Below are 16,495 nucleotides of genomic sequence, written 5' to 3'. Positions count from 1 at the left end.
AACCTCAGGAGGAGGTGTGCAGAAGGCAGTTGATAAAATCAATAAATACATAGTAAAAGAATAAAGTATTTTTTCCCACAGTGGAAATTTTTACTGAAAAAAACAAAACAAACAAACCCAGGCTGGGTTGCGTGGGGGATTTTGCACAGACATTTAAGCGGACGCGCGCTGGCTGGGAGCACGGGGCTGTGCTGAGCGGCCGCCCGGGCCCGCGCCCACCTCGGATCAGGGAGCTGATGCCCAGCCTGGTGACGAAGATGTTGTCCAGCTCCTCGCTGCCGGTGAACAGCTCCGCCACCACGTACAGGTTGGGCTGCAGCCTCCGGGCGGCGTCCAGCATGTACTGCAGAGAGCGGAGAGAAAGGTCACCGGAGAGAAGGCGCGGGGGCGGAGGGCGGAGGGCGGAGGGCGGAGGGCGGAGGGGCAGAGGGCGGAGGGCGGAGGGCGGAGGGCGGAGGGCGGAGGGGCGAGCCTGCGCACAGACCGGACAGGAAAAGACCAGGTTGCAAGACAACCTGGGGCTCCAGGAGGCATTTCCAAATACACTTTGTGTGTGTGTGTGTGTGTGTGTGTGTGTGTGAAAAAATAAAGTAAAACACACTGGGAGCCGAAACCGGTGTGGCTCAGCGGTAGAGCTTCGGTCTGCGGACTGAAAGGTCCCTGGTTCGATTCCGGTCAAGGGCATGTACATTGGTTGTGGGCACATCCCCGGTACGGGGTGTGCAAGAGGCAGCTGGTCGATGTTTCTCTCTCATTGACGTTTCTAGCTCTCTATCTCTCGCCCTTCCTCTCTGTAAGAAAAATCAACAAAATATATTCAAAACAACAACAACAACAACAACAACAACAAAAAAACCAGACCGGTAAACCCAATAAGCAGAGAATATATAAAGAGAAAGAGCCCTGACCGGTTTGGCTCAGTGGATAGAGCGTTGGCCTGCTGAGCAGAGGGACTTGGGTTCGAGTCCAGTCAAGGATGCAATTGGATGCAGGCTCCACCCCAGCCCAGGTCTCGGTCAAGGCATGTGCAGGAGGCAACCACCTGATGTGTCTCTCTCACACACCGATGTTTCTCTCTGTCTCCCCCTCTCTCTCCCAATCGCCCTAAAAGTCAATGAAAAAATACCCCTGGGTGAGGATGAACCAAAAGAAAAAGAATGAAGGATTATGCAAGTTGTGCCGAGGTTTTAACTACAACCAGCAGATCCCGGCAGCACCGGGAGCGCACGGCACGCTGTCCGGGGAGCCTCTCGCCGGTGGGGGCGGCTGCCTGCGCACCTCGGCCACGTGGATGGGCGTGGAGTGGCAGTTGTCCAGCCGCACGCCCTGGAAGTGGGTGGCGGTGATCTCCGTGTACTTCCTCATGTGGGCCCAGAGGTACGGGCAGTCCTCCGGCGTCTGCCCGTAGCGCAGCTTCACGCTGTCCCCCCAGCAGATCAGCTCCCTCCGCAGGTACACGTTGGACCCTGGGGTGGGGGTGGGGGGAGAGCGTGCGGTCAGTGACCGAGGCGTCCGAAGGGGACCACGGCTCCATAGGACCGCAGTCGGCAAACTCCTTAGACACCAGAGCCAAATGTCAACGATGGACATGTCTTTGGAGAGCCACATTTTTTTAAACGTAAACTTCTTCTAACGCCACTTCTTCAACACAGGCTCGCCCAGGCCATGGTGTTTTGTGGAAGAGCCACCCTCAAGGGGCCAAAGAGCCGCAGGTGGCTCGCGGGCCTTGGTTTACCGACCCCTGTCCTATGGCAGCACGCTGTGACCGCTGTGGTCCCGAATGCCTCTTTAAAATGCTATGGCGCACATGTTCTGCAAAAATACAGCCTGATGCACAGGGACCAGCAGGTCTACAGACGCCGTCTGGTGGAGGAGGGGAGGGGAGGAGCAGGAGGGGGTAGCCGAATCCATCCTTCTTATCATCCTTTCCCCTCCAACCCTCTGCCCTTGGGCCCCTCTGATGGAACCGTCTATAAAGCACAGCCCGGGAGGAACCTGCCGGGGGAACGGTCCGGCCTCGCGCCCGCCCTGAGCGTCCTCTTCGGCTCGGAGCCGTGGGAGGGGCCCGCGCACCTGGCTCCGCGAAGTTCCGGAGCGGGTCGTCCCCCATGACCCAGCCGTTGTGCGCCATCAGGAAGCACGCCTTCTGCGGCAGGTGCGCCAGGGCCTCCTCCGCCGACAGGCTCGACTCCTCAAAAGGGAACGTGAAGTACCTGGGCGACAGGGCAGACAGACGGACGGACGTGAGCCCACGGGAGCCGCCCCGGGAGAGGCGGGGCCGGCCCGGAGCACGGGGCCCTCCCCACCTGGTGACCAAGGGGTCTTTCCTGGTGACGGGCCCGAGCTTGGGGCCGTGGCCGGCCAGGCGTTCGTAGAGCACGTTGCCCAGGATGCAGTTCACGGCCTGGAAGACAGGACACGGTGTCGGCGCCGCAGCCACGGCGCAGCCGCCGGCTCTGCGGTTCGGGGAGACGGACGGCGGCGCCCGGGCCGGACCTGCTCCTGGTGGGAGTGGACGAGCTGGCGCTTCTCCGCGTTCAGCTCCTCGAGTCTCTTCCGGAACCAGCCGCAGCACTCGTCCACGGCGGCCGGCCCGTCGCTGGGGAGAGAGGACACAGCTGTTCGTTCCCGGTTACACGGCCACGGTGAACGGTGTTCGCGGGGTGGTGACAGGGGAGGGGACGGAGAAGTGCAGGCTGGCGTTACAGGTCGTCACGGGGATGTGGAGCGGGGCACGGGGAATGCCGTCAGCAGTCCTGCAGGACCGTGTGTGGGCCCCGCGGGGCTGGAGCTATCAGGGTGACCGCGCAGTGAGCTGTATCAATATCGAATCGTGGGGGCCCTGGCCGGTGTGGCTCAGTGGATAGAGCGTCGACCTGCAGACTGAAGGGTCCACGGTTCGATTCTGGTCAAGGGCATGTACACTGGTTGCAGGCACATCCCCAGTAGGAGGTGTGCAGGAGGCAGCCGATTGATGTTTCTCTCTCATCGATGTTTCTAGCTCTCTGTTCCTCTCCCTTCCTCTCTGTAAAAAATCAATAAGATATATTAAAAAAAAAAAAAAAAAAAAAAAGAGTTGGTGAATAATTATAAAAATAAATATATCGAATCGTGGGGTTGCACACCTGAGGTTAATGTAAGGCTGTATGTGAACTGTAATTGGAAAATACAGTATTATTTAAAGTAAATTATTTTAATGAAATGAAGAGGCAATTTCTACCAAGGGTCATAGGCTCTTTCTTTCTTTCTTTCTTTCTTTAAAAAAAATATATCTTATTGATTTTTTACAGAGAGGAAGGGAGAAGGATAGAGAGTCAGAAACAATGATCAGCTGCCTCCTCAGCTAAGGTGCATGTCCTTGAGTGGAATCGAACCTGGGACCTTTCAGTCCGCAGGCTGACGCTCTGTCCACTGAGCCACACCAGTTAGGGCGGTCATAGGTTCTTTAAACACATTCATCAGGGTCTTCACTGCGGCCGAAGGAGTTTTCCAGTTGTACCGTGTTTGCACCCCCCACGGGAGCAGGGACCAGCAGGTGGGAAAGGGGGAATGACCTGAATGTCTTCATTTCATTCCTCTTCAAACTCAGAGTAAATCGTGTGGAAACAATACCTGCACTAAAGGTTTGGAAGTGATCTTATTATTATTTTTTAATATTCACCCAAGGATATTTTCCCATTCATTCTTAGAGAGAATGGAAGAGACAGGGAGAGACAGAGAAATATTGATGTGAGAGAAACACATCCATTGGTTGTCTCCTTCACGCACCCTGACCAGGGCCCCGGGCCGGGGAGGAGCCTGCAACCCAGGTACATGCCCTTGACTGGCGTTGAACCCGGGACCCTTCAGTCTGCAGGCCGACGCTCTATCCACTGGGCCACGCCGGCCAGGGCTGGGCTTATTCTCTGTTGCACAGAACACACGACATACTTGTGGGGGATGAAGGTGACCAGGGCGAGGTCCATGTCCACGGCACAGCCCAGCCGCCGGTACTCGGGGTCCTGGAGGATCTCCAGGTGCCGCTGGGCATCCGGGGGGCTCGCTGCCGCCCTCTTTCCTGAGAGAGAAAGGGCGACGTCATCCTGAGTGCAAATTAAAAGGCAATTTCTTTTAACCCCCACGCGGAGACGAACTCTTGCTGACTAACATTTTTAGTTTGTGATGCTTTTTACAGACAATAAAACCAACGTTTGTTTCACAGACATCCTTCTTGTCCTCCTTCCAACCTCCTGCACACCACCCCACACACATGCACACACATGCACATGCAGAGGGAAGGAGACAGAGAGAGAGAAAAGAGAGGTTGGGAGAAAAGAACATCATGGAAGAAGAAACACAGGGATTCCTGTCAGCCCAAACCCGGACCCCCCTCCCGCCTCCGTCAGCACCCACTCATTCTGTACATTTTTCCCAGAGCAAACACACCGACCCCAGGCGCTCTCTCCCCGAAGACTGCTCTGTGCTACAGGCCGTCTCACTGGCCACCTGACTTCCTTCGGCCAAGGTTTATTTTTATACCTTTCCCCCAACAAGCACATCCCTTATAGAAGGAGAAAAACGTACAAAATAAACAAGTGTTCTGGGGGCGGCTTTTCATTCCTTTTCCAGAACGTGTTCCTGATTCATCAGGTGTTGGCGTGAGATTGCTCCCCGGGGCTTGATTTTACATTAACTAACTAATACCTGGCTTATTCTAAAGGGACGTAGAAATGGCTTTATATAGCCTGGCCGGCGAGGCTCAGGGGCTGAGCATCGACTTAGGAGCCAGGAGGTCAGGGTTTGATTCCTGGGCGGGGCACAAGCCCGGGTTTGCGGGCTCCATCCCCTGTAGAGAGCCACATTTTTTAAACATAAACTTCTTCTAACGCCACTTCTTCAACACAGACTCGCCCGGGCCGTGGCGTTTTGTGGAAGACCCACACTCAAGGGGCCAAGGAACCAAGAGACAGACACAGTCCCCGAAGGCAAGAATGAGGTGACATGTGATGTGACCCGCCCTTCGATCGTCTCCGCCCACTATCAGGGCTTCCGAAAGCAGAGTCTCACAGATGCCGCCTATCACACGTCTGGGGCAGGGCTAACGCGGGAAGGAAGAGTAATAACAGGCCCAGCCTCCGGGGTGCGCTCCGTACCGTGGGCCAGGCGGCCCCGGAACTGCCGGACGGCGCCGTCCACGTCCACCTGGAAGAACTCCCAGAGCCGCGTCCTGGGGAAGACGTTCTCCCAGATGACCGTCCGGAGGCACTGCAGGGCGGACACGGGGAGACACGGGTGCACGCGTGTGACGCCTCTCCACGACACGCCCAGCCACGCGTGCGGTTTGCGGGGCCCCGTACATACTGACATGCATGTGGTGGTCGTTTTCGATGAGCGCGGGCACGCCGCGGTCCCAGTAGCGGCCGGCGGCCACGTCGCAGGACAGGTGCCACAGGGCGCGGTCCAGCACCCAGGCGGGCCTCAGGTGCGGCGAGTTGGCCAGGTTGTAGGCGCTCTCCGGGTGCTGCTGGAGCCACTGGCTGTTGGCGGCTTCGGGAGGGGGAAACGCGAGGGGAGAGCTTGTCACGGGCCGCGGTTCGCAGCCGCGCGGAGTGAAAAGTGAAATGCCGCGTTGCCCTCGGCCACTCGCTGCCTGACCTGGGGCATCAGTGCTTGATGCTGTCGCTGTGCTGGGAACACACGTGTGTCTGTGATATATGCCCATCCCCCCTCCACCGTCCACCGTGCTTTTCTATGGTAGGATTTAAAAAATATATATATATTCTATTGATTTTTTTACAGAGAGCGTGTGCGCTCCATACCGTGGGCCAGGTGGCCCCGGCTGCTCCGTGTCTATCCTATATAATAAGGAAGGGAAAGGGATAGAGAATTAGAAACATCGATGAGAGAGAGTCATCGACCAGCTGCCTCCTGCACACCCCCCACTGGGAATGTGCCCGCAACCAAGGTACGTGCCCTTGACCAGAATCGAACCTGGGACCCTCCAGTCTGCAGGCCGACGCTCTATCCACTGAGCCAAACTGGTTAGGGCTGTTGTAGGGTTTTTAAGGAGAGCAGATAGGACGCCACGGGCTGCCCGGGTCTGGCTGTGAGGTCCAGGGCGGGAGAAGAGCCCTTTCCCATCCCTCCCCTCCTCCCCGGCTCCTGAGTGACAGGGCCCTTCTCCGTCCCATCTAAGCTCCGGGCTCTCTCTCTTACCTTAACTTGAGGAGTCTCCTGCAGACTCATGTCTCCCTGGGTGTTTTTTGGGGGGAATGGGGGGGGGGGTTGAGGTTCCTTCCTCTGCATCTTTAAATACGCTCGTATCCCCCCAAAGCTGAGACCACAGACAAGCACACATCCTGTCTAAGCAGCTCTTTCTTGAACGTCTGCGCAGTCTCTTAGTATCGAAAACAAATGTCCTGAAAGTCCATCCAGTATCTGCTGCCTCCCCCTTCTCCCCACACTCTGCATCCCGCTGCTCCAGGCCCCCGGCCCAGGGTGCACCGCCCTCCGACCTTCCTGTTGCCCTCTCGTCTTCACCCCTTCCAGCCCCTGCGCCTGCCTTTCTCGAGCAGTCCCTGCTTGATTTACACAATACGTTCCTTGGTTTACACCCAAATACTTACATACTGATTATACACGGAGTGGCCAGATGATGATGATCTCTGAACGCATGATCATCTGGCCGCTCCATGTCTATCCTATAGAATAAAAGGCTAATATGCAAATTGTCCCCTCCACCAGGAGTTTGACCAGCAGGCTGGCTGGACAACCACCCATGTCCCATACCCATGCACGAATTCATGCATCAGGCCTCTAATATATTACACACACACACACACACACACACACTGAGTGGCCAGATTATTATGCGTTCAGAGGTCATCATCATCTGGCCACTCAGTGTACATTCAACCAACACTTCAGTTTTCTTTTAAAGAAAAAGTGGAAATAGATAAGGGGGTTTTTAAAGGGAAGGATACCCAAGCGGCACTGTGCTTCCAATGTTATACAAAACGGCCAGGAATGAAATAATTGGAACATATTTTCGTCAAAACGCACAGCGGTTAACGAAGCTCCTACCGGTGTGATTGTAGACAACGTCGGTAATGCAAAGCATGCCCCACTCCCTTTTCAGCTTTTGCACCAGCTGCCCGACGTCATCCCAGGTGTACTTTTTATTGGGTCTTGAGAAGTCAGGGTTTAGCTGCAGCTGATCAGCGAGAGAGTAGCATGAGCGGGACTCTCCGAGGGCCTGCAACGGCGTGAGATGAATCATGTTGTAACCTGCAGCGCAAGAAAACGAACCGAGATCACCGAAAAGGAAAACAGCACCGAAGACTGAGCAACACACAACGTCCTCGAGGAATTCTAAACCGGAAGGCGACCGCGGTACCAGGAAGGAGGCAAACGCTTGGGTTCAAATCCAAGCTCCACCACAGGTCAATTCTAGCAAGTCCACTTAAGTCTTCCAGTGGCTTCATGCCCAAGATGGAGATAAGGAGATGATGTATGTGAAAAAAATTTAGTTACTATTAAAGGCTAGTTACTATTAAGGGCTTGATTTATATTTGTTGAATGGATAGATTTACATGTAGAGAATACATCCTAGGCAAGTTTATCAGCCTATCTTTCTCCTACTTTTAACGCTCCACGATACTTGTATTTTGTGTTAGTTATGACAGTGAACTTATTTATTTCTTCACACGACATTCAGCCTGGAAGCAGAACATTAATATGGCCTCTTATTGAAGAGTAAGACACAACTTAAATTTCATTTTACTCTTGCATGTATGACAGCCTTCCTTCCATACAGGTCTTCCACACGGAAGGCAGTTAATACGGTATCTGTCGGATTAAAGTTGCATGTAATGATAATACATTTCCCAATACATTTTAATAGAGTACCTCTCATCTTTATATGTCTAAGGAAAGTCTTAGAAACAATATTTCATCACAGACTTCCTCCATTTAGGTTGAACCATACGATTTGTCAGTTTTATGCATTAAAAAACGGTCACGCATCAACAATCGCCTCAGTCCCACCTCTTTGTCTTACTAAATAGTCTAAGAAACGCTGTGAAAAGGGGAACCAGAGCCCGGGAGGTCTGTGTCACAGACAATGACCACACTTACCGTCAAACAGCAGGAGAGAAAGAACGCGGACATACCTGCTTCCTTCGCCACCCGCAGCCGGCTCTCCCACTCGTCCAGGGGCCCCAGACACTTGGCGAGGAAGGTCTGCAGGGTGACGCAGTCCAGGGGCAGCAGCCGGTCATCGGCGCCGACCCGTAAAATGGGGTCCACGACGATGTACCCCCCACCGCTCTTCTCATTCCTGCGGGAAGGAGACACGTGAGGACGCTCAGCCAGCGAGAGGGGTCTTCACCTCCTGGTCTGACCCTCCCGCGGGAAGTGCCTTGTCCCAGGTAGCAGTCTATCTCTAAGCACATAGAATCACCGGAAAAGTTGTGATAAAACTCAACGAGAAGCCAGTTCTATCCTTTCCCAATCTTTACATAATATAATGTGTCCAATAATGTTGCTTTAAGAAAAAAACAAGTGTCTTAAACCCTGTCCGTAACAACAAGGGCCCCGGGGCAAGTAGCATCCTATCGTCAGGCTGCACGGGAAGTCTAGCCCAGTGGTCGGCAAACTCATTAGCCAGCAGAGCCAAATGTCAACAGCACAATGATGGAAATTTCTATGGAGAGCCAATTTTTTTAAACAACTTCTTCTAACGCCACTTCTTCAACATAGACTCGCTCAGGCCACGGTATTTTGTGGAAGAGCTGCACATGGCTTGCAAGCCACAGTTTGCAGACCACGGGCCTAGAGTATTTAAGCTGTTGTTTTAAAAAATAATAATAATGCATGGCTGGGGTGGCTCAGTTGGTTGAGCATCATCCCATGCACTGAGATGTTGGTGGTTCGATTCCCGGTCAGGGCTCAGGCCCGGGTTGTGGGCTCGATCTCCAGTCGAGGGCGTGCAGGAGGCAGGCGATCCACGTTTCTCTCACATTGATGTTTCTTTCTCTCCCTCTCCCTTCTTCTCTCTCTCCAATCAGTAAAAAAACAAACAAAACAAACACACACAGTTTAAAACAAAATAATAACACTTTGACTCTGCAAGGAGCCTCCCAATCGCTTTCTGGAAGAGCCGTTTTCTATTTGCGTCCCAGGACATCTCTATGGAAGCTGCGGTTCAGAAGGCAGCTGCTCACACATTTAAAGGGAGAGTACGTGGGTTCCCTTTCTCCCCCGGCCCCGGCTCACCCTTCCAGGAAGTAGTAGTGGAAGGAGCCTGCCTGCTGGAGGTGAAGGGCACAGTGCTTGTCCGAGTCGTCCTCTCTGCCCGACGGATGCTGCCACTCCAGGGGCCGGAACTGGTCCCGGCGGAAGGCTTGGCCGGGGAGCGGGTAGTTGGTGTGCACGTTCACGGCCTTTCCCTGCAGCGTGGGGCCCAACCGGAACTGCAGCTCGAACCCTGAACGAAAAGCACATCGTAGAGGACCTGAAGGGCCGCATCGACGCGAGAGAGCTTTCGGTGCAAGTGTCACACAGCCGCGCCCTCTGCTCTGCTCTGCTCCACGGAACAGGCGACGCTGCCTCCGATGCAGCGGATTCCCGGTCAGCACCGGCGCCGGGAGCACTGTCCGCACCGCCCTGCCCCGCCTGGACACGGATCCTGTGCGCACGGCTACACTGGGGCATGCGAGTTCTTATGTGACCCCACTTCACACCATCCCCCAACCCCTTCCAACCCGCTGGCTAGTCCGCCCCAGCCTGGACCTGACTGCCCAGCAGGGGGGCAACCTGAGACCCTGGCTGGTCTTCTTCACACGGCAGTGGAGAAGTGCGTGTCTGGGGGTCAGAGGTTACGGCACATGTAAACGTGGGGGGGGGGGCATGGCCTGGCACAGCTGTCTCACCATCCGGAGAAAGCCGGCCTTCCCGGAGAGGAGCCCCTCTGGAGAGGCAGAAGTGGGGCTCAAACAGGGGTGTAGAGGCACCGGAGCCCCCGATACGTGTTGATGTCACTCCAATCCAGGGGGAGCGGGGACAGAGGGTTGGAGGTGAGGAAGTGCTGGGGTGCGGGCAGGGGGCAGCAGTGGGGTGACGAGAGGCTCTGGTTTGCAGTGTGTGCTGACCTCCTGGTGTCACCCGTCCCACACGGCCCTCTCAAGCCACCAGCCCGCCATCCCTGGCCGGGGACGAGGCGCCATCAGCTCTGAGCCACAAGCACGGTTCCAGCTAATCCCTGCTGCATCCCGATCCTCCGGGTGATCCCCTACGCCTTCCTACTCGACACTTATGAGGATGCAGACTGAGAAGTAATTGTCGGGAGAACTGAGATCTGGTCCTACACGGTTTGGCTCAGTGGATAGAGCCTTGGCCTGCGGACTCAAGGGTCCCAGGTTTGATTCCGGTCAAGGGCACGTACCTTGCTTGTGGGCACATCCCCAGTAGGGAGTGTGCAAAAGGCAGCTGATCGATATTTCTTTTTCATCGATGTTTTTAACTCTCTATCCCTTTCCCTTTCTCCCTGTGAAAAATTAATAAAATATATTTTTAAAAAAGAACTGAAATCTGAAGTTTCAATACTCGGTGGCTGTGACTCCGACAAAGCTGCGGCCTGCGGGAGGGACCCCACTCCTCCGGAGGAAACGGCAGCCTCGGAGCGCGTGCCCGGCGCGGACACGGGTGGTCTGGGCCGGTTTAGACAGCCTGTCCCTGCAGCCTGTGCAAACAGCGCTCCGATGATGACACAGGGACTCGGGCACAAAGGTTAAGGCACCCGGACACGCTAACGCCGTGTCTGGATCCACGGTCTGTCTCCAGAAAAGCACGCTCCAAACACGAATACTTAGTTTTCCGTGTAACATACATGGAAAATCTACGTCTGATGAGTTCATAGATTATGTAAATGATGAGACAGCAAGATAAGGGTGAGATGCAAATGAACGATATTTTAAAGAACTCATTTTATGGGTGTTGACTGTCCCTGCATCAGAGTGACAGCCTCCACCCGACACCCAGCTTATGAATCTAAAAAAACAAACAAACAAACAACCCTCATTTTATTTATGAGCGGATGCGAAAGTCTGAGCTGTCACTGAAAGTTAATATGGATCCTAAAGTTAATATGGAAGAAAGGTGGATAAGTAAATTTCATTCATTTTAAACTTCTTTTGACAAAGCACTTTACAGACTCCCAGTTCCGTCCATTTGGATACTTGGCTGATTGGCCTCAGATTCGGAAAAATGCCCAAAGGCCCCCACGTCCACAGGCAGACGGCCCTGGCGGCTCCGCGTCCTCTCCCGGACAGTCCCTCTCGGTCCCGTCCACAGTCGGGGACAGGCTTTTGCTGGAAGGAGCTGGTAAATCTGTGTATTTCCCTGACACGCACCCATTGCTTCTACAATACAAGCTCGCCAGAAGGCAGGCCGCAGTTATATCTTAAACAGATGGTGTGAAAAGCAACTGAAGTTCTTTATTGGGAAGGTTGTAAGCAGACTAGAACATTTTACCAACTTTTTAAAGTGGGAAGATGCTCCTTTCTAAGGGCCAAACCTTTTGATAGAGGTGTTACTAACCTCCACATTCAAATGCTCTCACCACACGGCCCCGGGCCGGCACGCGACAGCCTACCCGCCACCCATGTCTGTGAGTCTGACCGGACCCCAGCCGCGCCGTCCACGGTGGACGTGGCGGTGGCTGCGTTCCGGGCTCAGGGGCAGAGCGGAGTAGCTGCAACAGAAAGTGTGTGGCCTGCGCCCTGGCCGGTGTGGGCCTTGTCCCAGCTCCCGGAGGCCGCTGGTTTGATTCCGGGTCAGGGCTCAGGCCTGGGTTGGGGGCTAGATCCCCAGTGAGGGGCGTGCAGGAGGCACCTGGTCAGTGATTCTCTCTCATCATTGATGTTTCTCTCTTTCCCCCTCTTTCTTCCTCTCTGAAACCAATAAAAATATGTTAAAAAACCACATAGCTAGGTAGGTATGAGGAAAGAGAGAGAAAGAGAGGGGAAAAACAAAAAAGAAAAAGAAAGATGAATGTATAGTTTCTTTCTATATCCCTACGGACAGATCGGCGCATCCCCACAAGGTGCACAGGCCGTGGCGCCCGGGACTGACTCCTCACAGACAGCACATGAAGCGCCAGAGGCCGGGGTGGTCAGACTCCAGAACCGCCGGCTCGCTGGCTAAAATTAGCCGCATCACAGCCGCACATGAGAGGCTGTCTCAGTCCGCACTCCGGCCGCCCTCCTGCAGGCCGCCAGCGAAACCGGTGACCCTGCGATTGCCACTAAGTTTCCTCTCTCGGTCACACTCGGTCCACACAGCCAGCGCCGAGCACGGGCCGGCCTCAGAGGGACGGGGGACGGCAGGCGTGGGAGCCCAGTTTTGCTCACTGTTCTGTGCCGCCGCTCGGTGAGATAGGGAAGACGGGGAAGGCCGGGACCTGACTAGAGAGGGCAATTATTTGGCCTTGGCCTTACCGCCGTCCAGGGGGCTTGTCACCCTGTCCCTAGCCTCAGACCTTCTCTCCGCCGGACACTCTGAGACAAACAAGCTTTCAGACGCGGCTTCAGGGCTCAGCTCGCCATCGCTCTGCGCCCGCCGCTCGCCGTGTCATCGGAAACCACAGCCGTGACTGCCCGGAGGGGCGGGCTCCAGCGGGCAGGGGGGAGGTGGGCACCCGGGGGGAGGGTCGGAAAGGGGAACCCGAGGAGGGGCCGTGTCAGGACGGGCACGGGGGAAGCCCCGGGGAGGGGTCCAGGGGGGCGAGGACACGGGCCTGGCCCCGGCCGGTGTGTGCCGTGACAGACCGTCTGGGGGCCAGGCGGAGGCGCTGCAATGGGACGTCACCGAGGCCTGTGGTAAGGAGGGAAGAGCGGATTAGAAGAAGCCGATTCCAGCACGCACGTCCAGGATGTGGAGGAGACACAGATAGCGAAGTAACTATTTAAATAGCGAAGTAACTATTTAAAGGGAGATCGCAGTTGAAGAGAAGAAACCCTCAGAGAGTAGCGGGGAGTCTAGGGAAATGGAGATACCCAACAGCCGGCCAGGAACGTGGGAAGGTGAGAAGGAGGGGTGAGAAGGAGAACAGACGGCTGTGGACCGGGATCCCGGCCTCTTCAAGAGCAGCTACCCCACGGCCCTTCTGCCGCCGGCACCGGCTGAGGCCGAGGACCACAGCCGGAAGAGACAGGCGTGGGGCTGCCAACGCCTTCCTTCTTCTCGGGAGCTGGAACCAGCCACGACTGGTCTGGAGCCTCACACGCAGCCCGGTGGAGGGGCGGTGGGTCCCTCCCCGCACAGCTGGGAAGATGGATGCTCAGAATGGATGTGGCCTCCCCGCGGACCCACAGCGGCCAGCAGAACCAGGCCGGCCTGGCTCCTTCCTTTCCCCGAGACTCGCCAGCTCCCAGAGGGAGCGGCCCCGGCTTCTGCCGAAGGCGCCCTGAGGGGTGACCCCTCCGAGGTGGGAGCAGGGGGAACGCCAGCAGGACCCCTGCAGACACAGACGGCTCATCGAAACGGGGACAGAACAGGGCACCGCAGGAGGCACCGCCCAGCTGACAAACGCTCCAGAGCACGCGTGCCACACGCAGAGGCTCACACGGGCCCCATGAACAAGGTCTACAAAAACAAAAGCTTCCATTTCCATAGAAGCGTCGGTTTGCTCCGATAGAGACGCGCTGAATACATAGGGCTGGAATAAACGAGTCATCGTTCACACAGAATAACAGAACTTTTTAATAGAAATTAATGTGTTTTTTTTCTTGAACATTCACCTGCCAGACACGGAATAACGGCACAGATTAATAAGTGTCACGCAATTAAACCTACTTCTCTCGTTCTCCGAAAGCGGAATTTTTCCTGTTGCGCGCACCAACCAAGTCAGTCCGAGACGAATGACGCGGCGATGGGCTGCTAACATTTTCGCTGCGGGGATTCTCGGGGAGGACCGGTGCGCCTGCGCGTAAGGCGCTAAGGGACATGAACACGACACTGCTATAGCAATCAGCCATCAGCAAAAGTTGTAGCTTGTTACTAATAATTACGTATAACGGGATGTTGTCAATATTAAATTTTTATGAGAACATTTTTTTAAAAAATTTTTTCTTTTTTATGTGTTCTTTCTCTCTTTCTTTCTTTCTTTTTTTAAAATATATTTTATTGATTTTGTACAGAGAGGAAGGGAGAGAGATAGAGAGTTAGAAACATCGATGAGGGAGAGTCATCGATCAGCTGCCTCTTGCACACCCTCTACTGGGGATATGCCCGCAACCAAGGTACATGCCCTTGACCGGAATCGAACCCGGGACCCTTCAGTCCCCAAGCCGACGCTCTACCCACTGAGCCAAACTGGTTTCGGCCATGAGAACATTTTGAGTAGGGAGTTTTTATTAGAACGTTTCTTGTATACCCCTATCGTGGCGGGGCCACACAAATGTTCGTTGTGGGCTGCATGTGGCCTGCAGGCCATGTGTTTGACATGCTTGCTCAAGAGGGAAGGGAAAAAAACCAAAACCAGAAAAGTGCAGAGTCAGGGAAGCCCGAAATGGAGGAGTGCTCGGTGATGCCAGAGGCAGAAGAAGAAGGCTGGGCACGGGCATAACGCATTTGACGGCTGAGATTTTTTTCAAACGTTTAACTGGAGATATTGAGGGGGAAATTCCTTCATCATGTTTACCGGGAACAGAGTCCAGCCGGCATGTGAACAAAGGGGCTGCGTTTGATTTCCCACACGTGAAACTTCCACTCCACAGATTACGTGAACAGAAATGAATGCGAAATGCTTTTCGATGCCGGACAATTGAAAAGTCTATGAAAATAAAGCATCTGCTGAATTAGCCTTACAGGAACACAATTCGATCCTTTAAAAAGCTCCAACGGATTTCACCATAGTCACCATAATCACCTCTCGGAAGCCACTTCTTATTCGGCAAAGAGTTATTTTCAACTTTTCCCTTCTCCCTCGTGGAGGGGCTTTTGATAAACATAAGTAATAGTTCACCTCTTGCTGGGATCTGTTTTGCTAATTCAAAATCCCAGTAAAGGAAAAGGGTGGGACCCGTAAGCCTCTAAGTGAGCAAAACTACAGCTACAGGCGAAGAAAAGAAAATCACCTAGGAATTAATTTACCCACGTCTGTGCGAGGGGGAGGTCAGCATGCCAAGAGAGAGGGCTGTTGTATCCCGGTCCCGACACGCCGGTACAAAATCTTTCCGACGACAATCGACTTTCATCACTGACACCTTCGAACACAGCCCGGGCTCTGCCCGCAGCAGGGTTCGAAGGGGCCTTGGAAGCCACATCCCCCTTAAAGTTTTAAAAAACGGACTGTGACAGCGAACTGAAAACCTCAAAGACACACGGCGAACCCGACAGCCCGACAGCCGGACACTGACCTTGCTCCACTCGGAAGAGGGTCTTTTCCAGCTTCTCCATTTCGTTCAGAAGCAAAATCCGAACCTGCTTACTGGGTTCCATTTCGGCTGCTGGAGGCCTGGAGGTCTTTCTGCAGAATTAGAACTCCGGAATCCAACGCGTGGCCCCTGAGACAAACACACAAACACACACAACACATCAAAACCAAGAGAACAGCCGTGCTCTGCCTCCTCCCAGGCTGCCAGGCACACTTACATGTTCTAAGTACGTTTTAACCCCCGCAGAGCACAGAGAAAGGGCCAGTCTTACGAATAAGACCGGAGAAGGCAAATGGACAGTTACTCAGGCACTCGAAACACAGTGTAACCGAAGCAAAAATACTGTTTCCTAGTCTTGCAATTGAAAAACCAAAACAAAAACCCTCCCCACAAACAAACAAACAAACAAACAAAACCCCCAAAGCAGCGGATCTGGAATCAGGCAGGTGGGTGGGGTGACGTCCCAGCCCCAGCCCCAGGCCAAGCGGCTGCCAGGCTCCCGGTGGCACCGCTGCCGGAGGGGTGGGTCCTTCCAGGGGAACAGGTGGGAGATCGCCCCGTTCCCAAATCGGGGTGGGCGGCCACCAATGGGGAGAGGGGCCCGGAGCAGGTGTCGCCCGGGAATAGTTGCGGCGGCCGGGGCGGCGGCCGGAGCTATAGATAGAAAGAGGGCTCGGCCCCGGGGGCCGCGGCATTCCTCGCACTTACACGGAGCGAGCGGTGCGTGCGCCGCGGGGACACGCCGGCCGCCGCTGCGGGCGATCGGGCGGGGACGGCGAGGCGGGCTGCCCGGAGGGAGCGGCGGCGGCGCGGGCAGGGCCGGGCGCGGTGAAGGGCAAAGGGCGGGGCGGCCCAGCGGGTGGGCGGGGCCAGAGCGCCGTGGGCGGGGCCGGGCTCTGTGGGCGGGGCCTGGAGCTCCTCCCGGAAGCCGCCTCCCGCCGGTCCCCCGGCCCCCGGACCTCTAGTGCGGCGGCCCCGGGGGGCGGCGGACCGCTTTCCTCGCCCACTTCCGGGAGCGCCGCGCCGCTGGTCTCGCGAGAGCGTGGGCGCGGCGGGCCGGGCCGGGAGGTGGCCGCGGC

The 16,495-nt window shown here is 55.3% G+C and overlaps 1 protein-coding gene across 3 annotated transcripts in view; it reads right to left on the bottom strand.

Annotated features, from left to right (window-relative positions):
* The window catches only part of AGL (amylo-alpha-1,6-glucosidase and 4-alpha-glucanotransferase), a 35,569-nt gene extending 19,302 nt beyond the window's left edge, over positions 1–16,267 (bottom strand). The window contains exons 1-13 of one of the 3 annotated variants that reach the window (XM_084865333.1): positions 16,125–16,267; positions 15,399–15,545; positions 9,256–9,466; positions 8,151–8,317; positions 7,063–7,266; positions 5,345–5,526; positions 5,133–5,244; positions 3,931–4,057; positions 2,497–2,599; positions 2,307–2,404; positions 2,074–2,213; positions 1,279–1,466; positions 220–343 (exon numbers count right to left, since the gene is read on the bottom strand). In XM_084865333.1, the coding sequence (XP_084721459.1) occupies positions 220–343; positions 1,279–1,466; positions 2,074–2,213; positions 2,307–2,404; positions 2,497–2,599; positions 3,931–4,057; positions 5,133–5,244; positions 5,345–5,526; positions 7,063–7,266; positions 8,151–8,317; positions 9,256–9,466; positions 15,399–15,480 (1,738 nt within the window). In that variant the 5' untranslated portion in view covers positions 15,481–15,545; positions 16,125–16,267. Of the gene's footprint in view, positions 1–219; positions 344–1,278; positions 1,467–2,073; positions 2,214–2,306; positions 2,405–2,496; positions 2,600–3,930; positions 4,058–5,132; positions 5,245–5,340; positions 5,527–7,062; positions 7,267–8,150; positions 8,318–9,255; positions 9,467–15,398; positions 15,546–15,633; positions 15,916–16,124 lie in introns of those variants that run through there. The other 2 variants (XM_084865334.1, XM_084865335.1) reach the window with 2 other exon arrangements.
* Positions 16,268–16,495: the final 228 nt, after the last annotated feature.

Source organism: Pipistrellus hanaki, assembly GCF_964339955.1.
Source record: "Pipistrellus hanaki genome assembly, chromosome: 18".
NCBI classification, from domain to species: domain Eukaryota; kingdom Metazoa; phylum Chordata; class Mammalia; order Chiroptera; family Vespertilionidae; genus Pipistrellus; species Pipistrellus hanaki.
The sequence above is the reverse complement of the archived record's forward strand: the minus strand, read 5'-3'. Positions and strand labels throughout refer to the sequence as shown.